At 44.2% G+C, this 26,912-nt stretch overlaps 2 protein-coding genes across 7 annotated transcripts in view; one reads left to right on the top strand and one right to left on the bottom strand.

Moving 5' to 3' along the window:
• The window catches only part of ANKRD27 (ankyrin repeat domain 27), a 57,555-nt gene extending 41,850 nt beyond the window's left edge, over nt 1-15,705 (bottom strand). For 5 of the 6 annotated variants that reach the window (XM_032231316.1, XM_032231319.1, XM_032231320.1 and 2 more), the window contains exons 1-9: nt 15,607-15,705; nt 9,518-9,652; nt 6,355-6,465; nt 5,601-5,757; nt 3,775-3,929; nt 2,896-2,955; nt 2,748-2,801; nt 2,588-2,653; nt 888-964 (exon numbers count right to left, since the gene is read on the bottom strand). In XM_032231316.1, coding sequence (XP_032087207.1) covers nt 888-964; nt 2,588-2,653; nt 2,748-2,801; nt 2,896-2,955; nt 3,775-3,929; nt 5,601-5,757; nt 6,355-6,465; nt 9,518-9,619 — 782 coding nt within the window. In that variant the 5' untranslated portion in view covers nt 9,620-9,652; nt 15,607-15,705. The remainder of the gene's footprint in view (nt 1-887; nt 965-2,587; nt 2,654-2,747; nt 2,802-2,895; nt 2,956-3,774; nt 3,930-5,600; nt 5,758-6,354; nt 6,466-9,517; nt 9,653-15,606) is intronic. The other variant, XM_032231318.1, reaches the window with a different exon arrangement.
• An 89-nt stretch (nt 15,706-15,794) lies between these two features.
• RGS9BP (regulator of G protein signaling 9 binding protein) lies at nt 15,795-17,122 on the top strand. Its single transcript, XM_032231323.1, has one exon. It carries the CDS (start codon nt 16,293-16,295, stop codon nt 17,004-17,006), a length of 714 nt encoding a protein of 237 aa, XP_032087214.1. The 5' UTR covers nt 15,795-16,292; the 3' UTR covers nt 17,007-17,122.
• Nucleotides 17,123-26,912: the final 9,790 nt, after the last annotated feature.

The following is a 26,912-nucleotide window of genomic DNA, read 5'->3' as shown; positions in this document are numbered from 1 at the left end:
AAACCCTGCACCATCTCAGACAAATGGATATCTGGGCTTCCGGTTGGGTGGGGCCTGAGGGGGTTGTTGTTTTTAACAGCTCCGGATTCTTGGCTGCGTTAAACTGTCTAAACAGTATCCATCAACTGTTTGACAGTTTGATTACCTCTTCTCCGGGCCAAGGAGAAGGCGGCGAGCAAGCTATGTTTGGGCAGCGCTCCAATTAACCTCTCCAGATCATAAATCTGGCATGGGAAGTGGGAGCCACCGGGCAGCATAGTGATTTCTCCGCGTCAAGGACCTCTTCTGCCTTTTTTGCAGAACGAAGGCACACGTCCACAGCTCAAAGACTCATTTATTACTGATTTCAAAGCGGGCAGAATACTGGAGAACTTCTAATTGTATATATAAATCTTTAACTCCATTTTTTTAAAGAATTCCTTCTGACAATTTACTTGCTAGGTTATTATCTTTGACTTACAACCGAAAGTGAGCCTGCGTTTAAGCAGGTCATCATCATTCCTGATTTTATAACCTTTTTGCAGCGGTCGTTAAGTGAACTTGGCAGTTGCTAAGCAAACCACCGTTCGCTGTGGGATGTTTGTTGCCGGAAACTAGAAATAAATGCTGGTTTACAGATCAGTTTCAGTGTTCGTCTGTCCAAAAGGAGTTAACAGCCCAAGGCAGCGATGAGCAAAAGATTTAAAGCAGGAATAGCAAATTGCATCCTTTGGGTCACACACGTGAAAGCCTCTAATAAAAAGGCATGAACCCTTCCCTTTTTTTTTTTTAAGAAGCAAGAAGTTGGCTGCCTCTGTTTTCCCAAGTTTATCCATCCAGTCTTTCTTCAGGAAGAAAATAAAACAAAACCGTGCTAGAAAAACCCTTTAAAACAGTTGAGAATTCACCTGAACTCAGGCTTGATGCCCAGATCTTTCTGCTGCAGATCTTGTAAACTTCGGGTGATTTTGTTGAAAGCTGCATCCTAACCAGAAGAAGACATCACTATAAATCCTGGCAGGAGAGGCTTTGAACAGAACTTAAATTACCCACCAAGAACCCCTGAGCAACTGCAGCTCCAGTGACTCTACCAGTCAACCTCTATTTTTTTTTGATAAAAAGAAAAAGAAGCTAATATAATCCAGAGCCTCTCAAGCAGACATCAAGGCTGGTTCAGCAGCTTTGAAAGCATGCCACCTCCCAAGCAAAAAAGAATAGAATAGTGCTGTGGCCCGGCAGGAGATGTTGGAGCTGCCGGCAGGAGATGTTGGAGCTGCCGCCAGACTCCGACAGCGAGGGGTCTTATGAGTCGGCCTTGGAGGAGGTGGAGGACCCTGGACAGGGTGTCGACTCCGAGCAGGGCGGGGAGAGACTGGTTGGCCACCAGGTGGCGGCAGAGCATTGGATCAAAGGGAATGTTCAGGAAAACATTTGGGAGTTGTTTCAGGATGCACGCAGGCGAAGGGCTACTCGACCTAAAGAACAACTACGTAATTGTAGATGATTGTGCTTAGCTGATGCTGATTAAGATCCTCTCCTGAGTATAAAAGACACTGTTTGTGCCACGCCCTGGTTGCAGGAGTCAACGTTCTCATTCACAAATCAAGAGAAACCAACTTGGAGAAGTAGGTTTGCTGGAAGAAGCCTGTTTGCAGTGCTGCGTTTGTTTATAGGACTTTTATCTCTTTGTTTATTTTGGGCTTGCAGCCAACGAGAGCTTGGACTGATTAAAACATTCTTTTGTACGTCTGTTTTGGCTTATGTTCCTGGACGGAGAAGGGGGGGGGGGTCAGAACAGAACAGAATTCTTTTATTGGCCAAGTGTGATTGAAGACACAAGGAATTTGTCTTTGGTGCAGATGCTCTGAGTGTACATAAGAAGACAAGATACATTCGTCAAGAATCATAAGGTGCGACACTTAATGATAGTCATCGGGTACAAATAAGCAATCAGGAAACAATCGATATAAATATAAATCATAAGGATACAAGCAACAAAGTTACAGTCGTGCAGTCGTAAGTGGGAGGAGATGGGTGATAGGAACGATGAGAAGATTAATAGTAATGCAGCCTTAGTGAATAGTTTGACAGTGCTGAGGGAACTGTTTGTTTAGCAGTGATGGCGTTCAGGAAAAAACTGTTCTTTTGTCTAGCTGTTCTGGTGTGCAGTGCCCTATAGCATCATTTTGAGGATAGGAGTTGAAACCATTTATGTCCGGGATGTGAGGAGTGTGTAGATATTTTCACAGCCCTCTTTTTGACTCATGCAGTGTGCAGGTCCTCAATGGGAGACAGGTTGGTAGCAATTGTTTTTTCCGCATGTTCTAATTATCCTCTAATTGTCTTTTTATGTACACTGAGCACATCTGCACCAAAGACAAATTCCTTGTGTGTCCAATCACATGTGGCCAATAAAGAATTCTATTCTATTCTGTTTTTGCTTGGATGGTGGTATGCTTTCAAAGCTTTTAAGTCTGTGTCTGCCTTGTTGGGTTGCAGAACCAAACCAGACACTTATAGAGGTGCAGATGACAGACTCAATAATTGCTCTGTGTTTCCGAACATAACTTTGGCAAGGGGAGAACCTGAGGCACTTCTGGGTACCTACCTCACTGGCTTCAATGGTCCCCACGTATTTGAAGATGACGTCATAGAGAGAGTGATGGACATACATCTGTACCAAGAAATAAAAAAAAAAGCAAAGAAAGGATTCGGAAGGTCTGCTCAAAGTGGGAACCAAGATCCTAACGACCATCCAGGATACTCACATCCACCGCTTGTTTCATCAGGTTCATCTGAAGTTCCTGCTTTGCAAGCATTCTCTAAATTATTTGGGGGAAAAGAAAGCAGAATGAACGCCCAGGAATGCCTAAGAAACACACAGCCAGATGTTCACCTGCGCACATCTGTACTTACAAAGTGGGAGTCTCTCAACAGCTGCTGGATGCATTTGGTGTAGAGAGCATTCACAGAATCCTGAAGATCAAAGCAAAGTGCATTGAGAAAACTGGGTTGGGAGCTGGGAAGAGGTCAAGCATTTAAAAATATCAGCCATCCTTCCGAGGTGGGTAAAATGAGGACCCAGATGCTGACTCTGTAAACCGCTTAGAGAGGGCTGTAAAAACACTATGAAGCGGTATATAAGTCTAAGTGCTATTGCTAAAAGTCTTGCAGGATCATTCTACTTATACAAGCCAACATATGACTAATTCATTTTCAAAGAAAGCAACATACTTAAGTGACATACATATGCCATGGCCAGAATTTCCACATACTTCCTTCCCCTTTTGATGAGATTGTGGTTTTTTTTAATTGAAATTTTTGGAAAAAAAAAACTTTTACAAATATTTACTTCCCTCCCCCTCCCCTCCCCACCCAACCCCCACCCCCCAACTTCCCAGAACTAATACAGGGTATAAATCTTTAACAAAAATATTCTAAAATAAACTTTAAAAAAAGTTAATATCATCTTTCATTTGAGCTTTAACTCCTCTTTGCTAGGCTAAGTCTAAACAGATTATATCATTCCTTGTTTCTTCAGTCATAAACTATCTGGAATTTCTTAGTCCCATATTTATTTTGAGTATAGTCAATCCATCTTCTCCACTCCAATTTATATCTCTCATTGGAATGGTCCTTGAGATATGCTGATATTTTAGCCATCTCTGCTAAGTTTGTTACTTTCAATGTCCATTCTTGAGATGAGATTGTTAAAGAGTTTGGAAAATGTTAATTTAACGCTTTTAATCCTTTTGCCATAAGCTGTTAAGTATTAAATTCATTGGAAATACTAACTATGTAGTGTCGCAGGATTTTCCTGTCATGCTCCTTGAAAGTCCGGTGGAAAGATCCAATGGCTTTATCGAATTTTTCTGCATGCCTTCCCAAAAATTCTTTCACATCTTCCATGTTTTTCAAGGAGTAAGAGTTGGATGTCGTCGAGGATGGTTCTGAAAGGGGAAGGAATTTGTCAGCAAACAGAATATCTGCTCCCTCCAAGAATCAGAGGAAAATACACAACCGTGAAATTCATAGACGCAGACATCAAAGGAAGGTTGATAAACTAGGATGGTACAACTGCCAAACTTCTAGGATGGTTCTACTGCCAGATTTCTTCCTGGAGTCTGTTGTGACTTGTTGACACAATACCCAAAGCCATGGTTTGCTTAGACACAGTTGGTTGATTAAGCCACAATTAGCTGGATTTCCAAAGCACCAAACAAGATTTAGGAACCAAGATGGTTGGGTTCATTCAAGACGCCAAGCCAAAATTCAATGAAGCCATATTATGATCGAATGTGAATGTTCTGACCTAGGCTTCCTGAGAAAGCATAAATCACAATCTTAGTTCCAAAAACCCTCTTTTATTTATAACGGCTGTGAATTATGGTCATTCACAGCCGGCACAACTTCCCCAACAGTCTCTGAAGAATCTGACAAATGTCTGCTCGAGTTGCCACAGTCTTTCAGGGTAATGTTGATAAGCCTTTTATCTCCTGTGAAATGCTGCCAGAGACCTAACTGCCAATTAGTTTTTGCAAGGCTAAGAGTCAAACAGAACTTCTCAGAGCTTGGACCGACCAGATGAACTAATTGCTTCCTGCAAAAGTTCATGTCCCGTTCGTTCCTCTTTTATATCTTATAGGAGGAGCCAATAATCTTCAAGCCTTACTCCCAAGCAGAGGTGGGTTCCTACCAGTTCACACCTATTCGGTAGAACCGGTTCGTCAAATCTACCGAACCGGTTAGAAGAGGCTCCACCAGTGGACCCGGAAAACAGGCCACACCTACAGAAGAGGTTCCAACATTTTTGGAAACCCACCACTGGTCCTTGGATATGATTATTCTACACTATCATGCTCCTATTTATAAAACTCAGTGCCTCTGTGAAAGGTAAGGATGACTACTGCGTTTGTGGTGCAATCAGAACATTGCGTGTGTTGAAGTTGTTTTAACGCAAACCAAAGATGCCTTTTAAAAAACAAGTTTACATCATATTCTTATGCATGCCAGTGCTGTGTGGGAGGTAATTTAAGGTGGTTCTGACAAGTGTCGTCGGCATCTTCATATCCGGTTACATGGGCGGCAAGCCACTCCCACAAAGGAGGCCACACCCACAGAGTAGGTTCGAACAATTTTTGAAACCCACCACTGCTCCCAAGTCACCCCTTTTTTCTCAATTGTTCTTGCCTTTTGGCAGCTCTGCGCATTAGGACACTGGGAACAGGCTCCCACTGTTCTTCTGCCTCACTGATGTCAGGCTCCAGAGGCAGCACATAACTCCCAGATGGCCCTGGGCCCCTCTCTGCCTCCGACGCAGAGCCCTCATCCGAGCCTTCCCCAGCCTCCAGGACTGGCCCAGGTTCCTCCCCAACCTCCTCACTGTCCGACTCTTGCTGCCAGCTCGGCAGGTTGTGCGTGGACTACAAGAGAACCTAGCTGCAGATAAATTGTCCCTCACAAGTGGGTAAAGAGGGTTTAAGTTTCATTCCTGCAGGTTCAATTTTATTTTATTTTTATTATTCCCTTTCAGGCTGAAAAAGTAGTTTACCCATGCAAAGAGAGGAGGCGTTCAAAAGCCAATCAAGCCTCTACAGTCAATGCTGAGGAAAAACCTTTACCTTTATTTTCACTTTTTTCTAGAGGATGAGCTATACAAAGGATGTTAAAGCTCTCTTCCCTGTCATTGTAAAACGTCTCCTCAAAGAGAATAGGTATCGAGCAACGCTGGTTAAATTCACCCCCAAGGACGATCATATTTCCTTGTATAAAGACTTCCTAGATAGGGAAAAAGACACGAAGAAAAAGAATAATTCAATACCTAAATAGAGCAGTTTAAAAAAAAAAATCTACCGTAAGAAACATAAACTGCAGGCTCAGAGTCGCCAACAATATTCCCGAAATAGTATCTATAGATGCCCCAAATGAAATCAAGATTTAAAAATAGCCAACCTCTACGAGGTCATTTGCTCTCATGTGGAGAAATAACTGCTAAAATCTCATTAGACTGTGGTTAAGAAGGTTGAAAATCACTATGGCTATTATCCCTAGCTTGCAATGGTTCAGGCAGCCACTAAATGCAGCAAAAGATACTAAAAATGCAATCTTTTTTTGCTGTCACATTTCAGAATTTTACACCTCAAATATGTTTGCTCTGGAAATCACCCGCCGTGGAAATTACCATCCTCACAGACAAAGGTGTAAAGGTAATGCAGCCTAAGCAGATGAATAAAACCTTTAATTGAATCTTGCCAGTTTATCGCATTTCTCAGAGCATCACAAATGACTTTGTTCACATTTTATCCTACAGGTGAGACTGCAGAAACATTACCCATCCGAGTCTGAAGTGGCTCCCATTATTTCTATCGCCCGTACCTTTCCATTCAAAGTGTGGAGATTGTTGTCCGCTGCTTTAAGAATGTAAGAGTCAAACTGGCAAGCCGAAATGATGCTGCTCGAAAGACTGCCTTTACAAGGTACCAGTATCTAGGGAAAAAAATTACAGGATGTTACAGCATATACTGCTGGATCCCAAATCCATCACAATTTTGCTGACTACAGTATTCGAAATCAAACTATGGCATAGGGCAGTGATGGGGAACCTTTTCGGCCCCGAGTGCCCAAACCTGAACGCCCGCGCGCGCACCGAAGCATTGGAAACCCGAAGACCAGCTGGCCGGTGTGCCTGTGCGCCGGTCACCTGGTCCTCCAGTTTCTGGCACACATCAAGACCAGCTGACGGGCCGGAACCCAGAAGAGCAATGGACAATGGCTGGCGCGCCCAGAGAAATGGCTCTGCGTGCCACTTCTGGCACACATCCCATAAGTTCGCCATCACGGGCATAAGGTTTCCCGCTTTAGCAGAGGTTAGGTTACGTTAGGTTTATTGGACTTATATGCCACCCTCCTCCCAAAGGACTCAGGGAGGCGTACAACATAAAAACACATATTACAAAAGTTAAAAGAAAGATTAAATAGAATATCCAAAAAAACCAATAGACATGTACAATGAGATTTAGAAATTAAATTAAAACTAACAATTAAAATTAATAATTTGTTTTGTTCAGGCCGGCTTGCTGGAAAAGCCAACTTTTTAGGGCGCGCCAGAAGGACCGGAGGTTGGGAATTATGTGAAGCTCCGGGGGCAACTCATTCCAGAGGGAAGGCGCTCCCACAGAGAAGACTCTCCCCCTGGGAGTCGCTAGCCGACACTGCCTGGCCAACAGCACCCTGAGAAGGCCAACTTTGTGGAATTGTACTGGGCGGTGGGAGGTTACTGGTGGCAGTAGGTGGTTTCGCAAGTACCCTGGGCCTAAGCCATGGAGGGTTTTAAAGATCATAATTAACACCTTGAATCGCACCCGGAAAACAACCAGCAACCAGTGCAGGCCGCCTAAAAGGGGTGTAACATGGGAACACCTAGGTATCCCCATGACAATCCGCGCGGCCGCATTGTGGACCAGCTGAAGCCTCCGGGTGCTCTTCAAGGGCAGCCCCATGTAGAGAGCGTTACAATAGTCCAGGCGAGAAAGGATGAGGGTTGGACTAGAAGACCTCCAAGGTCATGTAATAAAATAAAATAAATCCTTTTATTACATCTGGCCTTATGTTGCTTTCATTGACCTATTTTTAACATGATTTCCACTAATTGATTTGAAATAAATGTTAACTATTTCATTGTATTGACAATGTCTCACTTGTCTAGTGTACAAGCTGATAAACGTTTTATATTCTATTAGATAGCATTTACATAAGTGAGTTCTTTTAAGAATTCTTGATGATATAGTCTGGACCTGTTTCCTTTGTCATAAGTTTTGAAACTTCACTTTCTGTTACTTTTATTGCCTTTATAAAGACCTTCTGAAAATAAAAATTTAGACATAGGTAACTCTCATATCTTCCACAGGTAGGATGGGTACAGAGGTGGGTTCCTACCAGTTCGCACCTATTCGGTAGAACCGGTTCGTCAAATCTACCCAACTGGTTAGAAGAGGTTCCACCAGTGGACCCGGAAAGCAGGCCACACCTACAGAAGAGGTTCCAAACATTTTTGAAACCCACCACTGCTACACACACAGAGACTGACTGACTGACTGACACAGAGAGAGAGAGGGAGGGAGGGAGGGAGGGAGGGAGGGAGGGAGGGAGGAAGAAAGAAAGAAAGAAAGAAAAAAAGAAAAAAAGAAAAAAAGAAAAAAAGAAAGAAAGAAAGAAAGAAGAAAAAGCGTGAGAGAGATGAAAGAAAAAAAGAAAAAAGGGACAGAGAGACAAAAGGAAGGAGAGAGAGAGAGAAAGAAAACACATGGCCGGCAAGCCACTCCCACCAGGTCACATGGCTGGCAAGCCACTCCCACAAAGGAGGCCATACCCACAGAGTAGGTTCCAAAAATTTTTGAAACCCACCCCTGGATGGGTACACAGGATTCATTTACTTTTTTTTGCAATAGCCTTTGAACTATGAAAAACAAGCAGGATCTTGTAACCTACTTATTTATCTCCAGTTTCATCAAATATTGAACAAGCAGATAAAAGGCTGAGGGCACGTTCGCCAAGAAGAAGTAAACAAAGAGCACCAAGTAATATATGCCAATTATTTTTAGGTTATCAGTTGACCTTTATTGCAGTCAAAGACTAGCATATGTTCGATTGGTGTTTATCCACCTTGGAATCTTGCAGAGGTGTGGACTTCAACTCCCAGAAAGGTGAGTGGGCTAAAGGAATGCTGGGACTTGAAGTCCACACACCTTCAAATTGTCAAGGTTGAGCATAGATTAAATTATACTGTACTGAATTAATCCAAATGTCTTTTAATTGCTCCAGATCGGAATTGCTAAAGAAGCTTCTCAAATTATTCCCCTCATAGAAGCTATGTTCAACAGCTCTGGGATACACCTCTATTACACACAGTATATCTCCTGCCCAGTCCTTTCATCATGGAGATCAGACACAAAAGTACCCTTTTGACGTTACAGTGAGAAATGGTATATAACAGGGGTGAAATGCTCTCAAGTCTGCTACCGGTTCGCTTTGCTACTGGTTTGCCATGTGCACATGCACACCGGATTAAGCCTTTTCTGAGTTTGCAAAGATAAATTGAACAGCGGCAGGGGACGGATGGATGGGATGACAGCTGTGCCACGTGATTTAGATCCACTAGAAAGCAGGATTTCCTGCTTTCTAGTGAACATAAATCGTGTGGCTCAGCCGATTGTCACACAGCTGATTGTTGGAACTACCTTTTCACCCAAATCAGCAGTAAAATATGCTTTAAAAAACTTTTTTAAAAGTTCTGACGATCAGCTGTGCCCCGCGATTTCTAGCATTTTTTTTACTATCGGTTCGGGCGAACCTGTCCAAACTGGTAGCATTTCACCCCTGGTACATAACTATTTTAAATAAACTTGTCCCTAGATCAATTCGCTTATTGGACGGGGAATTCTGGGAGTCGAAGTTCACACAGTTGTTAGAATAGGTGAAACCTATGGTCACTCTTGGCCCTTCTTGAGGAGACTCTTGGGAGTCTTTCTAATCTACTTACCGTTCCGTGGAGTTCGGCAACTTTCCTGCAGAGATCCGGTCGTCGTTTCTGCATGGTTAAGTAGAAAGGGTTCCTCAGCAGATCTTCATCATACATAGCCATAGGTGCTATCAAAATATCCAGTCCAGCAGCCTTCTGTAAATTAATCCATCAGCCCCAAAAACAATCAAATTCAAAGCAACAATAATCCAAGAAAATAATTGCCAAAACAAAGAATTTACTATCTTTTAAAGAAGTTCTTTGTTCTAGCATTATCCAGCATCTGCCTTCTTTCATCCGAAATACGTTATGCTAAAGCATGTTGTTGGAACTAGGCAAATATGACAACTTCCTTGAAGGAAATTCAATTGCTCAATTTCAACTGATAATACTCATGTAGGGTTCTTTGGTAATACAGAAACTCCTACTTCTGAGATACAGTTGTTGTTGTTTTTCAATTTCTCAGTCCATTCTATAGAACTTCAGGATTTTCTGGTAATTTCCCAACTTATAACCAGATCCAACTCTTTAATGTTTTTTTTAAATTAGTCAAGTTCCTAGGTGTTGCCTTCCACTTCAAAAGGGATCTCCTCTTTGAGGATTGTACCATTACTACTTGATGCCATTCTTGCATTGCCACAGAGAAAATTATTGTGGCAATTGCTTCACTAACCTGGTACCTACACAATTACCTGTAGAACGGTAGTTCCCAGCGTGGAACCCACGCAGTCATGGTATTCTCTTATCTTCACTATCGGATCAGTAGTGGGAATGCACACGTCTGGGCATGCCCAGAAGGTCTGTGATAAGATCTAAGAGGGTGGGCGGAACCTCACGCCGCTACCACTACCAGTTCTCCTGAGCTCCGTTTTTACTGGCAGAGGCACCATGGGCCGGTCCAGGGAAGCCTCGTGGGCCAGATCGAAGCACCACGTGGGCTGGATCTGGCCCCCAGGCATTGAGTTTGACACCCCTGGTCTAGACTAATTCAAAAGTTGCATGAAAGAACAAGGACACCTTTCACCTGGCTTCTAACACTGACACTCCTTTTATAGCTCTGTCGCAACTGTACAAACTTTCTACGCCGGGGTCCCAAACCCCGGTCCATGGACCGACACCAGTTGAGGGATGCCAGAAACCGGGCTGTTCAACCAAGCAAAGCCCCATCCATGAGATGCAGGCAGCTGTTCTGAGCTAGGCTCCCCAAGAGCATGAAGCAAACTCTTTGTCCCTTTTATTAATTGACTGTGAATTCTGCTCATTCACATCCAGCAAAGTCTTTCGAGGGAGGATTTACAGTCACAGACCTTATCTGGCTTGGAAAGCTGACAGGCCCATATCTGCAAAGAGTCTCAGAGAGTCACGAACCAATGAAGCAAACTAATTGTCTCCTGCAAACTCCACTCCTCTTTCGCTCCTCTTTTATTCCCTCTGGGAGGGGCCATTCATCATCCACCTGTGACCTTACTCCCAAGTCGACCCTTTCTTTAGCTCAGGGGTAGTCAACCTTTTTATACCTACCGCCCACTTTTGTATCTCTGTTAGTAGTAAAATTTTCTAACCACCCACCGGTTCCACAATAATGGTGATTTATAAAGTAGGGAAGTCAATTAAAATTAAAAAAAGGAAAGTGCTTCAGTATCGGACAAAATCCCTACCGCCCACAATGAAATCTGGAACGCCCACAAGTGGGCAGTAGGGACCAGGTTGACTACCACTGCTTTAGCTGTTCCCTTCATCTGGCAACTCTGTGCATGCGCACATTGGGAACAGGCTCCCACTGTTCTTCTGCCTCACTGATGTCTGACTCTGAAGGCAGCTGATAACTGGCATACGGCTCTAGCCCCTTCTGTCTCCAACACAGAGCCCTCATCAGAGCCTTCCCCAGACTCCAGGACTGGCCCATGTTCCTCCCCAACCTCCTCACTGACCGAATCTGCTGCCAACTCCGCTGGGCAGGCAGCATGCCCCCTCCGGTCGACAGAAAACCCCCTCTCCACACAACCAGTCCCTGGTACCCAAAAGGTGAGGAGGCACTGTTCTAGGCAGTCTATTACATGAAATAAACTCATAAATAATTGACATAATCAAAAGTCCCATATAAATATATATGTAGCTAGGAGTCCTCTCTGCATTTGGTCATTTGCTTTCAGATATTTCATTATCCAACTAGGTAACATCTTCATGACACCTAGCTGAGTAATAAAGAATCTGCAAGCAAACCACCCAGATCAGAGAGCACCAAGGACTCCTTAGTAGGAACTAGAATGCAATCAGAACTTTGCTCAGCCAATATGGTCCAAACGACACATTTGGTTTCATTGAATCAAAAGGGAGGAATAATTTGCTGTTTAAAAACCCGCAAAGCTGTGTCCTCCATCCCCAAGAAAGCTTTCTCCAAGTTAACTTCTGCTCTATTCGGGAACTTCTAAAATTTCCAACCAATTTATTTGACCCTGTCTCATGCAGCAGAACGACTTTAATTTGGAGATACACATGAGCTTTTTCATTAAATCGACAATCATTCAGACAGCTGACTGGGGCCAATTAATATGAGATAATAGATAATCTGTTTATTGCAGCTGGATAAGATAGGGAAGAAACAATGACTCTCCACCAGTTAAGAGAAATTGTATAACTATTTTGGCCCTGAGTATTTTGCACGCTATTTTCTTAAGATAAAAAGTGGAGGCTCATGCATTGATTAAAAGTGGCAGCAACAGGCCAGTTTCTGAGCTCGGGGCTCTAACTGCAATTAAGTTTGGTTAATCTATAGAAGAGAAATCACTTGAATCTGAAATTAAAAAAGAAAAACTCGACAGAAAATAATTTCTGTGTTGCATGCAAGATTAAATCTAGTTAAACTAGTTCCGTATTTGCAGACTTTGGCAATTTTAAGGTATTTAGACTTCAACTCCCAAAATTCCCTAGCCAGCATGGAGAGAAGTTTGGGAAACTCCGATCCTAGTTGCTCCATGATAATTTCAGTTCAGAAGCTATCTCCAGCACTTGCAAAGTCACTACTGTAAATCTATGTTTCTCAACCTTGGTCGCTTGAAGGTGTGTAAAACTTCAACTCCCAGAATTCTCCAGACAGCCATGTCAAAGCTGAGAAACAATGCTGTAAGCTATGGCTACTTAAATAAATGTGTTTATCGTGCAACTAACACTGTTATGGCTTAATTGTCAACATCTCTGCCCAAGGAAGTTAGCTGATAAAATGCAGCACAATGCTATTTACATATACCACAAGCACTTGACTTGATCCAATTTAGATATTAAGAAGAATCCTTGCATGCTTGTTTCGTCCGCTTGAACAAGTTTGAGTTGCTTGATATCTACATGCAGAGTTTGTTTCCCCAGAAACACGTCCTTTAAAACACCCAGTTTTGACATTATTTCTATCTGTCTAATCCAATCACACTGGGTACGTCAGATAATTAAACCATTATCCAGAGATAATATGTAAGAAACAGAAACTAGAGTCTATTCTAGACCAAAACTTTGCAATACAAATAAACTTAAAAGAGGAACCTTACCAGCAAAATGTCACACTGGATGGGTGTGACATTTTAATGCAGTGTCCACATTCTTTATTTGTAAAAATTTAAAAAAGTGTTTTTAGTATGCTTGGATCCCTTGTAATTTGAACCGACTCCTGAGGAATAACTAAAACATTGCAATTAATATTGTCACTGGGAGAACAGAATGCATATTCCAGGCCAAGCATCACTCAGCCTAACAGTCACCATGCTCAATCACTGAAGATTAAATCCTGTCCTACATGATTGGGCTCAGTTCCTGTAATTTTGGGTCTTTAGCAGGGGTGAAATTCAATTTTTTTCTACTACCGGTTCTGTGGGCATGGCTTGGTGGGCGTGACAGGGGAAGGATACTGCAAAATCTCCATTCCCACCTTACTCTGGGGCCAGCCAGAGGTGGTATTTGCCGGTTTTCCGAACTACTCAAAATTTCCGCTACCGGTTCTGCAGAACCTGCTGAATTTCACCCCTAGTCTTTAGCAATAGCACTTGGACTTCTATACAGCTTCGTAATACTTTACAGCCCTCTTTAAGCAGTTTACAGATTCAGCTTATTGCCCCCAACAACCTGGGTCCTCATTTTACCCACCTAGGAAGGATGGAAGGCTAGAAATCAATCTTGAGCAGGTGAGATTTGAACTGCCAAACTGCAGCTAGCAGTCAGCTGAAGTAGCCTGCAATACTGCCCTTTAACTACTAACTAACCACCTCGGCTCTTTATTAGAATCCAGTCCTTTAAGCAGAAACTAATTTGAAAAGTCCAGAGGGATCCCATTATTATGCCAGTGTTTTTTTTCAGCCTGGGTAATTTTTAAGTTGAGTGGACTTCAATTCCCAGAATTCCCCAGCAAGCATAGGACTCTGGGGAGTTGAAGTCCACCCAACTTAAATTTAAACAGTACTGAATTATTAAGCTGAGTGTCTTTAGCTGCTTCATGTGGGAGTTGCTAAAGAAACTTTAAAAAAAAAATATTCCCAGTGCACCCCTGAAAAACACAGAACTAGACAGTCATTTAAACGTCACTTCCTGGGTGGGCCAGCCTGAACTCCTATAATCATTTACTTCTGAGTAAGTACACACAACTGCAGGTTAAATTAGTGGAAAAGGCCAGGATACTTTAGTTTGCATTTAGATACAAACTCAAGGTAAACCACTCCAAACTGGATTGCAGAAAATAAGACTTCAGCAACAGAGTGGTCAATGCCTGGAATGCTCTACCTGACTCTGTTGTTACATCCTCAAACCCCCATAACTTCAACCTTAAACTGTCTACTGTGGACCTCACCCCATTCCTAAGAGGTCCATAAAGGGGGCGTGCATAAACGCACCAGTTTGCCTACTATTGTCCCAATTTATTCGTACCCATTTCCTATGTTCATATCCATGTTCATACTTACACCTATTACCTTGCACATGTTGAACAAACAAAATAAAATAAAAATAAACAAGCTACACAAAATAAATAAAATAAAATATCAATTCTGCATCTCAGTGTCCCAGACACACCACAATTTACGTTCCACTGCAAACTTCCTCGTTTTGTGCCCCGAATGCAAGTTGCATGCAAGTTAACCCACTATGCAACCACGTGAACCTTCCTTTTCTTTCTCTCTCTCTCCTTTCTTTCTCTTTCTTTCTTTCTCTTTCTTTCTCTCTCTCTTTCTCTCTCTTTCTCTCTCTCTCTCTCTCTCCCTCCCTCCCTCTTTCTTTCTTTTCTTTCTCTCTCTCTCTCTCTCCCTCCCTCTCTCTCCCCGCCAATCCTCTAAAGAGGAAACCGAGGCATGCACAGGAAAAGGGCCCGTGCGAGGAAACCAACGCAGCGCAAGGAACCCTCGGACGCAGCCCGGGAGCGTCTCCCCGCCAGGAACCAGCCCGGCACCTCCCCGACGTCTCCTTTGCAAACCAAGGGCTTTCCAAATTGCGCTCCTTCGTAAGAGGTGGGGGAGACCCTCCAGCCGCCCGGGGAAAGAGGGCCACATTGACACCCCCCCCCCAGCCTCCCGCCCTGGCCCCTGGATACCCACCCACCCCCAGCACTGCGGCTCCGCAGTAGGAAGGCAGCCCACCCACCCCCCCTCCGGACCTTCGCTTCTCCCGGCTTGTCGGCGAGGCTTGCTAACTCATTTGTTCGCATTCATTTCCTTTATTCATGTTCGTACTTATATCTATCTTGCTACACGTTTGACTAAATAAATAATACATTAAATGAATTAATTAAAATGCATACATATATACACAAACTAACTAACTACCTAACTCAGCTCCCGCCGGAGAAGCGGCCCCGTTTGGGGCAGGGGAAGGGGCCCGGAGCCATTGCAGGCTTAGGGGAAGGGGCACGGAGGCCTGCAGGCAGGCAGGGAGGCTGGCTGGCTGGCTGGCTGGCAACCCCGGGGAGCTGCCCTGTGCGCCGCTTTGGAGTTCCCACCCGGCCGCCCCGCGCAAAGACCCATCCCCGGGGGGAAAGAGGGAAGGGGCTTCCCCGGACACGACGCCCCCCCCCTCCCGACTCCCCAACGCGGCACCCCGGTTTCTTGCAACCCTCCTTCCCGGGCCAAGCGGACGCTCACTTTCCTGCGAAGCCCCCGAGGGTCTCCTCTGCGCCCCCTCCCCACGGCGGCGGCGGCGGCAGCAACGGCGGCATCCCCTCTCCTCCTCCTCCTCGTACTCTGCCCCCCACCTCCACCACTCCCTCCAAGCGCCGCCCGTTCCTAGTCCGGGCCCCGAGGCGGATCCTACCCCAGCAAGCGAGCCAATAAGCCCCGGCCTTGTCGCAACCGCCCCGGCGCGTCGGCTGGCTGGGCAGCCGGGTGAAGGTGGAGCTTGGGAGGCGGCAGCGGAGCGGGTAGACAAGCCGACCCAGCAGCAGCAGCAACAGAAGAAGAAGGAGCCTCCCCCCGGGATGGTCCCGCCGGCGCCAGCTGCGCGCTATTTAACCCTAAGCGCCCAGACCGCGCCCGGCCCGCAGCTTCAGCGGGCTTAAAGGAGACGGTGGGTCGGTCGGTGGCTGCTTCGGGCTTGCTTGTTGCTTGGTTTTTCCCCTCCTGCCCCGGGGATGCGCGCAGGGCGAGGAAGCCTGCCTCGCCTTGGCCGAAGTGCGGGGAAGGAGGCGGAGGCGCCTCCGTCCTGCCAACGGGGAGGGCAGTGGGGGCGGCAGCGGCAGAAGCAGCAGCGGGGGCGCCCCCGGGCTCCGGCCATGCGCGCACCGTCCGGCCAAGCTCGCTTGGGTTGAGCGCGCCGCGGGACCCACCTTGCCATGGCCAAGGAGGAATGCAAGGCGCTGCTGGACGCGCTGAGCAAAGTCACGGCTTGCTACCGGCACCTGGTGCTGACCGTCGGGGGCGCGGCGGACTCGCAGGAGCTGCGCGAGGAGCTGAAGAAGACCCGGCAGAAGGCGCAGGAGCTGGCCGGGGTGACCCGGACCCAGCTGACGGCCGCCCTGCGGAACAAAACCTTGGCCAAAGAGGAGCGAGCCGAGTTCGAGCGCCTCTGGGTCATCTTCTCCGCCTGCCTGGAGATCCTGGAGGGCGACATGCGGCGCGCCCTGCAGCTGGGCCAGGCGTTCCCCCTCCACGTGCCCAAGAAGCCGCTCATCCAGACGGGGCTGAGCGGAGGCACCTCCGGGGTGGCAGCCCGGGCCATGAGCGTCCAGAACATGAAGTACAACGCCGAGGCCAACATCGACGTGGTGGATCTGACGGACCTAGAGCAGGAGATCAGCCAGGTGGGCGAGATGATCTACGAGATGGAGATGAAGGTCAACGTGCCCCGCTGGACGGTCGAGGCCAAGCAAGACCCGGGCACCGAGCTGAATTCCAACATCAGTGGGGGCGCCTCTTCCCTGGGTGCCGTCTCGGGGGTTGAGAACAAGACCCTTTGCGATCCCAGCAGGGTCCTGGCCGCCATCATTTTCACCGCCGTCCTCCTGATCGCCATCGGCCTGGCGGTGTGCGTGGCCAAGCTCTCCTAAGGCTGGACGGGGAGAGGGGAAAGGGCTCTTCCTTGCAACGGTACCAGTGGTGGGATTCAGCCGGTTCGCACCACTTCGGGAGAACCAGTTGTTAACTTTCTGAGCAGTTTGGTGAACTGGTTGTTGGAAGAAATCATTAGGGCAGAAGAACCGGTTGTTAAATTATTTGAATCCCACCATTGGGCAGGTTTAACTTTTTTGCGATGTGCAACAGCCACGACGGGGGACTGGATCGGCTGAGATGGGTGAGGGTTTTTTTTAACGCTCCGGGACGGTTGATCCAAGAAATACCTCCTTGGGTATATTTATATATACAGTATATATTTTATTTTTTCAAAGCCTGCTGGCTGGGCCTTTCACGGTTAATAATGTGCGGGTATTATAACTAACCACAGTAGGGATTTGACTGCTATTTATAGACGACCGTTCTCGGGAACTGGGACGGAAATATGGTTTGTGATTTTAAGCTTGGGATGATGGGGAGGGGGTTCGTGTTTACAAACGGGTAATAATAATAATAATAATAATAATAATAATTCACACACGATGTGGAGAGGGCTGTGAGCCAGAGGTCAAGATGGCAGAGGGGCATATGTTGGTTTCAGTATAAACGGGGCATTAACTCTGAAAGCTGAAGGAGTGCATTACTCTTTTTCCCCTCAACCAAACGCTGCAGCCGAAAGGCACGGAAACTTGTCTTTGTGAATGAAAGATCTGAACTGAAGTTGTTTCTGTTTAACCATGTGCAGTATAAAAATCTGGATTTGCAGAAGAAAACCGTCAGCAGCATTTAGAGAAAGATAAGGAGTAATTTTCAGTTCAGGTTTGTTTTGCAGGAGACAGGAGAATTTTTTAAAAAAAGACCTTATCAATAGGTTCTTAGTTCCGCACTAGCCAATTTTAAACAACTTTACACGTAAGTGTAAATCAGTGTTTCCCTTCTTGAAACCTACTGCTGTACCACTGAATCCCATAGAATTCAGTGAGGTTTAATTCTAAACGTGCATCAGATGACAGTGAGGTTTCTTTCGGCCGGCATAATTTTTCTGCAGCGATGCTGGGATTTTTTTTGTGTTTAAGCTAAAATATGACAAGATGTTCAGCGAGTTCAGGATTTTAGACAGGACTTTTTCCTCTGGGTTTAGAGACTTAATCCTAAGGGAAGCAATTCTATTTAAACCTCCTGTCTGTCTGTTTTCAGATACTGAAAACTCTTTACCTTCTAAACCAGACAAGTAAGGTTTTATCAATAACTTCTCCGGCATGCGTATTCATTAATACGTGAGAAAACTAAGGGACTCTTGAGTAAACTTCTTTCTATAGTTGTATAGATGGAATTCATTTAAAAGATTTACAGGTTTGAAAAATTGAAGTTGGTGAAGACACAAACTTTCAGATTGATCTAAAATCTCTTGAGTTTGGATGTCCTGCCAACTATGATTATTATCTTGATTAACTGAAAAATTATATTAAAGAGTCCCTGGCGTTACTAGATAAAGGTAATCAGACAGCAAAGAGTAATCCATTATATCTAGGCTAAATTTGCATGTCAACAACAACAGCCCTTCTACAAGTATAGACTACCTCCACAGCAAAGTTGCTGTGTAATTATTAAGAGACAAACAGAAAAATAAAGTGTCTAAAATTATGTTTACCAATCTGTTAAACCCATTGTATTTTACAGTTGCGCATGGCTTTAGGATCAGTATACTGATCCCATTAAGTTCCTTGCAGTTGGACAGATGCAGGTGTTGTTTTAGATAAGCTTTACGAGGCAAATCCCCAGATTCAGGGGGTGAATTTCTAAAAATTGAGGTTCGTTGAAATGAGTAGCGCTAAACTTCTGAGAGCACGTTGAGTTATGAAGCTGAAACCTTATGGGTATCTTTTTAGAAATGAGGTCTGTTTACAGGTAACCCTCGACTTACAATGGAACTCAATTTTGTTGTTGTTAAGTGAGACATTAGTTAAGGGAGTCTTACCCCATTTTACGACCTTTCTTTTCAGTTAAGTGAACCACTGCAGTACATAAGTTGGTAACCTGGTTGTTAAGCGAGTCCGGGTTTCCCATTGACTTTGCTTGTCAGAAGGTCACTAGAATAGAATAGAATAGAATAGAATAGAATTCTTTATTGTCCAAGTGTGATTGGACACACAAGGAATTTTTCTTTGGTGTAAATGAGGATCCCGTGACCTTTAGGATACAGCAACGGTGATAAATATGTTGCCAAGCATCTGAATTTTGATGACGCGATTCTGAGGATGCTGCAAAGGTCATAACTCTGAAAAAACGGTCACAAGTCACTTTTTTCAGGGCCGCCAACTTTGGCCCGTCACTAAATGAACTGTTGCAAGTCAAGGACTACCTGTATTTAACACATCCACTTTTTAAGCTCCTGAATCAATACACAAACGAGCAGGGCTGCAAGGCAAGAAAGACATAAATAATTAAATTTGCACTTTGAATGGCTGGCACTAATGGACGCTGTGTGCGGTCAATGCCAGATTCTGCATTTGCAACCAAGCGAATCTTCTAAGTATGTGACCTCAAAAATAAGTAGCCCCGTGTTCAGTAAGCAAGAAAATACTGCACTCCCAGGCACTCTTAAGGCATCAATATATTTTTGATGGTGTGTAACGTTCCCGTGGTTCATCCATGAGGCCAATGTGGAGAAAAGACAGGACACGATCTTTCTCGGGATGGAGCGACCCAGATTGGGGGTCTGAGAGCCCCTTTTATTGAGATAGGACAAAGGCAGGAGGAGCAATAGCATGTGATTAAAAACAGCCTGTAAAAGTACAATTTCTAATCTACTGCTCAGTCTATATATGGTCAAATCCTGGACGTCAATGGTAGGGCACATCTCAGAATGTTATGTTATGCACTATCAGGATGTTATGGCGTTTTAGGAGTTTGTTTTCTCCTGTGTGGTTCAGCGTGACTCTGCATGCCCTGGTATGAACTGGGCCATGGGGGACACACACCTACACAAGGAACTATATTACAACAATGGTGGATTGTAAATATCTGCTTTTAAGGAAGTCTTAGGAGCAGGGCTGGGAGCAACAAAGATGTCAACACTGTGTATTCCTTTTGGTGCTAAAGTACCCATCTCTCTTTATTGTAGCACGATTCATTTTCACTTGAAGAGAACAGTCCTTGTTCATTGGAAGGACCCACGGGTTGTATGCTGACAAGGGCTAGATTATTTATCTTAAATACGTCTCATATATTTTATGGGAGAACACCTTGACTTCAAGTGCTCTTACATAGGCTGCATGCAACACTGTTTATAGGCTGGGCGAATGCTCCCGGAGACACTTTTTAAATTTGGAATTAAAACAGTATTCTTTGCACATTGAAGACTAAGAACTATCAGTATGGATGAAATAACCTCTCCACTCTTGTTTTACAAGGTTTGTTTTGCAAAATCCAGGTTAAAGTCATAAACACATCACTGCAAAATACTTGTCTTCCTGAGAACGAAGTTACTTTTATGAAAACATTTACACTTAGGAAACAGTTCCTAATTCCAATAAGGTTTATTGTCCAAGCGGACCTGATTTAGAAAGGTGTTTCTCATGTCTGTGCATCCATTAACTGTCTCTGCATTACTTGTTTTTTTCCCCTCTCTCTAAGCTATTTCTAAATTACATCTCATCCAGTCCTGACACAGGGTTGTCACCATCTGATTAATTAATATCTTCTTTGCTCAGCTCTCATCACATCTGCTCAGCACCACTGACTGTGTGATATGGTTTAGGGATAGTTGTTTTATCACGTGGGCAAAAGCTGACCAGATGCAAAGGAGATTGAGGCTGGTGCTATCCTTAAATAATACTATGGAGGAAATATCTTCTTATGGGGTGTGTATGAATGTCAGATTGATCTATGGGAACTGATGAAATAATCCTAAACGTGATATGCTTCTGTTCATCCATTTAAAAAATGTAGGACGTTTGTTCACTTTCACCTCTCTTCTAAAGTTCATAAAAGTATGACATGTTTCTTTCTGGAAGAAAATATCTAGAAGTCTCATTTTTAGGCCATACATAACCAGAAACATTAGCACAGAATTTTATTGCTGATAAAAGTTTGACACACACTGCGGTTTTGTTTTAGCTAGGTCTTAAAGGCTACAGACTCTGTGTAGATGGTTACATCATCAGCCCATCAACCATCATATATGACATGGTTAAAATTATTTATTTATTTAAAGTTTATTTAAAGCCAAGTTGTTTTACTCTTTAAAAAAAAAAACTATTGTTAACTGTCTTGTGTTTACAGCCATAGGTATTTTAATTTTAACAAAAGTGTATGTTTTCATTGAAAAGAAACAAAAAGTCCCTTTTGGATAGGATTCTTTATTTTAAAAAGTCAAAAACTGCTGTATTTTACAAGTATGATGAAGTTGAGAATTACGACAGGAGTGGTAATCGGAGAACTACAATCTCTGAATGTTTGATTTAAAAAAAAAAACAGTGTTGATTTGTTGCATTTCCAGTGAATGCTGGGTCCATATTAAAATGATTGTTTCAGTATTAATGTGAAAGTAAGCATTATAAACTGGCATTCCGTGGTTCAAGAGTATTCTTTTATGCTCAGGATAAAACCTATTGCTATTATTTATTTAAAATAAAGCCTCTTCTGTTAACTTGCCAGCTTTTGAATAGATTGCTTTTAAAGACAAACTCCTAAACATACATACGTATATGTGTGTGTGTGTATGTGTGTCTGTGTGAACTTCTTTAGCAATACCTTAAATACCTTTGACATGTTTTCATAAAGTCATTTGGCAATAATGCTGAATTACAAGCCCTTCAATTTTTACCTTCAGTATGTTTCTAAGCTTACAGTGTCAAGCTGGGACAAAAGTCAGCCTTTTTGCTGAACTCACCTGCATATCCCAAATGGCCTGTTGTTATTAAGAATTCAAAATTCACTCACAAATTAGGGTCCGATTGAAAAGTGGCATTAAAAGAAACCCTGATCGATTTTGCACTTCGTTCCACTTTTTTCTTGCATTCCATTTGGAGTTGGATTCTGCTTCACTGCTTAAGGCAGAAGAGATGCACATTACATTTTCTTTGTCAAGAGTAAGAGAGAGCATTCAAGTGAAGCAAAGAATACAATTTTGGATGTTAAGGTAGACTATTTGTGAACAATACTGTGTAGATTCAGCCAGGTAACCAAAGAGAGAAGCAGCCAAGAGCTCAGGAAAAAAAGATTCCTAACAGAGCAATCAATCAATGGAACAACTTGCCTACAGAAGTTTTGGATGCTCCATCACTGGTGGCTTTCAACAAGCGAATGGACAATCTGAAATGATATAGGTCTCCTGCTTGAGCAGAGGGTTGGACTAGGAGACCTCAAATGTCCCTTCCAACTCTCTTCTAAGTGTTTATGATACAGAAGAATAAAACACACTTTGAAATTCTCCTCTGAAATACTACAAAGCATTTTGTACATTAAAATTGTGAGCCATGTGATTCCCTTGGATGTAAGCACAATTAATGATGGTGTGGGTGATTTAAGAGTAATCTTGCAGAACTAAACCATAGAGTCCATTTTTTCCTAATTATTGCTCAGTTTAAACATTTCTTACTTATGAAATAACTACAAGGTGAATGGTCGACCCAAGAATCCGGCCTTTTCATCTCCAGTATTTGAAATTGCCAAAATGTCTGTTAATAATCTTTAAAATTATTAAAGAGTTATTACTAAAATCGCTAAAAAATTAAAGAGTCATCTTCCCCCATCTAACGGTATGTACTAAAAACGTAGGTTTTCTGGCCTTGAAAAACAGGCTCATCACAGAACTTGCCTTTTTTTTAAATTTTATTTATATCGGCGAGCCCAGGGTAAACATTCACCTGTCCCATCTGCTACCTCTTTTATTTTTATTTGCCGGTTCTCCGAGGCTCACTTAAGTTCACTTGTTTCAGTGATTTAAGGGTTGCATAAGATCAGCAGCAAGTTAAAAATAGGCCAGGTTACATGACAAGCTTACCTACAATAATCTGAAAGTAAGCAAACCAACTTTGCATGATCTAACAAAATACCTGTGGCAGCCCTGTAAGGTAGACCAGCCCTGAAAAATCAATTCTAAGGATAGACTAAAATCAACTTTATTAAGACCGGCTATAAAAAAAATTGGGCAAGTTTGTTTGTGCTTTATTTCTACTCCCTTTTATTGAGGAAGAGACCAATATGATAATGGTAAAGATAAATGTTTCCCCTCTCCAGTTTTGTCTGATTCTAGGAGGCGGAGTTCATTTGCATTCCTTGAGGGATGGGGAGCAGCCAGTGTTATACAAGATGCTTCTATCGTCAAGTGGCCAATATGATTATACTCCAAGCTGCACAGAATGCTACTACCTTCCACTGAAATGACAATTTTTTTGTTGTTAGTTGCGAAGCCGTGTCCAACCCATCGCAACCTCAGGGACAATGTTCCTACAAGCCTTCCTGTCCTCTACCATCCTCTGGAGTCCATTTAAGCTCACGCTGACTGCTTCGGTGACTCCATCCAGCCACCTCATTCTCTGTCGTCCCCTTCTTCTTTTGCCCTCAATCGTTCCCAGCATGAGGCTCTTCTCCAGGGAGTCCTTCCTTCTCATCAGATGGCCAAAGTTTCATCTTCAGGATCTGGCCTTCTAAAAAGCAATCGGTTGATCTCTAGGACTGACCGGGGTGATTGCAGGAGTCTTCTCCAGCACCAGAGTTCAAAGGCCTCAATTCTTTGGCGATGAGCCTTTTTCTTATGGTCCAACTTTCACAGCCATCCATTGCAACTGGGGAAACCAGAGCCTTGACTATCTGTACTTCGTTGTCGGGGTGATATCTCTGCTTTTTAGTCTGCTGTCTAGATTTGCGTTAGCTTTCCTCCCCAGGAGCAAGCCTCTTTTGATTTCTTGGCTGCAGTCCCATCTGCGATGATCTTGGAGCCCAGAAAAATAAAATAAGCAGGAGAATAAGCGACCACCAGGCCTGAGGAGAAGGGGCTGCAGCCAGTACATTGTTCCGGGGCCCATGAACAGGAACATTAAAAAAAATAATTATAAAATCAATTTTTTAAAAAGAAAATCAATATTGGATATACACTTTATACTTTGTGTGTATGGCAAAACTGCCTTGCAGCCTTGTTTGACCTAACCTTTATTAATCTGAAACTCAGTGAAGAGTTATGTCATTTATTGAATTTTAATTTCATTACTTATTCATTTCGGTTTGCAAGTTTAGTTTCATTTTGTTTGCCAATATATTTCATATTTAATTCAAGTTTATGAATGGTTATGAAATGTCATCTCAAAAATCTGGAGCTCCAAAACGCTACATGTCGCAAACGTACAATGATGACATTATTGATTTATGTGTCCATGCCAGTGATGGGTTTCAAAAATTGTTCGAACCTACTCTGTGGGTGTGGCCTCCTTTGTGGGAGTGGCTTGCTGCCCATGTGACCGGATGGGAGTGGCTTGCCGCCCATCTGACCGGATAGGAAGATGCCGACGACACTTGTCAGAACCACCTTAAATTACCTCTCACACAGCACTGGCCTGCATAAGAATATGAGGTAAACTTGTTTTTTAAAAGGCATCTTTGGTTTGCGTTAAAACAACTTCAACACACGCAATGTTCTGATTGCACCACAAACGCAGTAGTCATCCTTACCTTTCACAGAGGTACTGAGTTTTATAAATAGGAGCATGACGGTGTAGAATAATCATATCCAAGGACCAGTGGTGGGTTTCAAAAATTTTTGGAACCTCTTCTGTAGGTGTGGCCTGCTTTCCGGGTCCACTGGTGGAACCTCTTCTAACCGGTTCGGTAGATTTGATGAACCGGTTCTACCGAATAGGTGCGAACTGGTAGGAACCCACCTCTGGTCCATGTGTAGGTGAGGAGGCCCATACTAGTCTTGTTCCAGCACTTAATAATCTTCTTGGCAGCCCTGGGGACCACAAATCAATTGTGCCACTTAGGCTCTCCCCACACCCCACCCTGCCTTGCCTGCTTTCCCAGCCCAGGAGGCAGCGTGTCCCCAGCCTCGTTCCCTCTAATCCGGCTGCTTTCCGAAACCTGGATGACTGCAAACTAGGCCATACAAAACTTTTGCTAGACCAATTCTCGAATACAGCTCATCTGTCTGGAACTGCATAGCAGACATAAATATAATCGAACAAGTTCAGAGATATTTCACGAGAAGAGTTCTCCACTCCTCTGCTCACAACTGAACCCCTTATGCCACCAGACTTGAAATGTGTGGCTTAGACAACTTAGAACTTCTCTGTCTTCAATCCGAACTAAGTGTAGTACATAAAATTATCTGCTATCATTGTGATGGCGAATCTATGACACATGTGCCACAGGTGGCGTGTGGAGCCACATTTGCCAGCACAGCAGCCCACACCTCTGGCACGCATGCATGTGCCCGGCCAGCTGATTTTCGGCCTTCTGGAGTGCCGGGGAAGGCCATTTTTGCCCTCCCCAGGCTTCAGGAAAATCTCTGGAGCCTAGAGAGGACAAAAAACAGGCCCAACAGGCTAACCGGAAGTTTGGAAATGATCCATTTCCACCTTCCGGGCCGGGGGGGGGGGGGGCGAAGGAGGCTGTTATTGCCTTCCCCAGGCTTCAGGAATGTCTCCGGAACTTGGGGAGGGTGAAAACTCCCCCACACATACAGGTGGTGCAACTTCAGCAACAGAGCGGTCAACACCTGGAATCAGAGGTGGCATGCGCAGGTGCGCCTAAAGCGGTAGTAAAAAGATTATGACGAGCTTACCTAATCTGAAAGTAAGCAAACCAACTTTGCATGATCTAACAACACCTGTGTGGCAGCCAGAGGTGGGTTCCTACCAGTTCGCACCTATTCGGTAGAACCGGTTCGTCAAATCTACCGAACCGATTAGAAGAGGTTCCACCAGTGGACCCGGAAAGCAGGCCACACCTACAGAAGAGGTTCCAAATTTTTTTGAAACCCACCACTGACTTGCATGCTTCAATGCCAGAGTTTCTGAGCCAACATGACTGGAGGAGGAATTCTGGGAGTTGAAGTCCACAAGTCTTAAAGCTGTCAGGTTTGAAGACCCCTAGTTTTTTTTTTTCTAAAGGGTTAGGGGTGCAAGGATCTTGTAACTTGACAGCTTTAAGACCTGCATGCTTCAATGCCAGAGTTTCTGAATAGCTACTTGGACCGACCTAAGTACTAATTCATAATGTCATATTCGGTCACATGGGCGGCAAGACACTCCCATCCGGTCACATGGGTGGCAAGCCATTCCCACAAAGGAGGCCACACCCACAGAGTAGGTTCGGACAATTTTTGAAACCCACCATTGGTGGCAGCCCTGAAAAATCAATTCCACGGATAGACTAAAATCAACTTTGTTAAGACCGGCTATAAAAAAAAATTGTTTGTGCTTTACTTCTGCTCCCTTTTATTGAGGAAGAGACCAATATGATAACAGTACAGATAAAGGTTTCCCCTGTCCCCTCCAGAGGCTTCATAGAAGCCTGGGGAGGGCGAAAAACGGCTTTAAAAAAGGCTGAACTCAGCTGGCCAGCGCGCGCATGCCCTGACAAATGGCTCTGCGTGCCACAGGTGTCATAGGTTCTCCATCCCGGGTATAGGGTTTCCTGCCTAGGCAGGGGGTTAGACTAGAAGACCTCCAACGTTCCTGCTTTGGAACGAACTCCCCGCGGAGATTCGGACCCTCACCTCCCTCCAGGCTTTCCGCAAAGCCATTAAAACCTGGCTGTGCCAGCAGGCCTGGGGTTGACGAGTTCCCTTCCCCCCTCGAATTGTGTGACTGTTGATCGTCTTTTTAAATTCTCTTTGTATTTGTTTGTGGTATTACCTTCTTGTTTTACCCCCCCTCCCCTTTGGGTTTGTTAGCCGCCCT

The sequence above is a fragment of the Thamnophis elegans genome, chromosome 14, assembly GCF_009769535.1.
Source record: "Thamnophis elegans isolate rThaEle1 chromosome 14, rThaEle1.pri, whole genome shotgun sequence".
Taxonomy (NCBI): domain Eukaryota; kingdom Metazoa; phylum Chordata; class Lepidosauria; order Squamata; family Colubridae; genus Thamnophis; species Thamnophis elegans.
The sequence above is the reverse complement of the archived record's forward strand: the minus strand, read 5'-3'. Positions and strand labels throughout refer to the sequence as shown.

What these genes read in the sequence shown, in the direction of transcription:
- RGS9BP (XM_032231323.1), top strand. Translation starts at nt 16,293, where the DNA reads ATGGCCAAGGAGGAATGCAAGGCGCTGCTGGACGCGCTGAGCAAAGTC.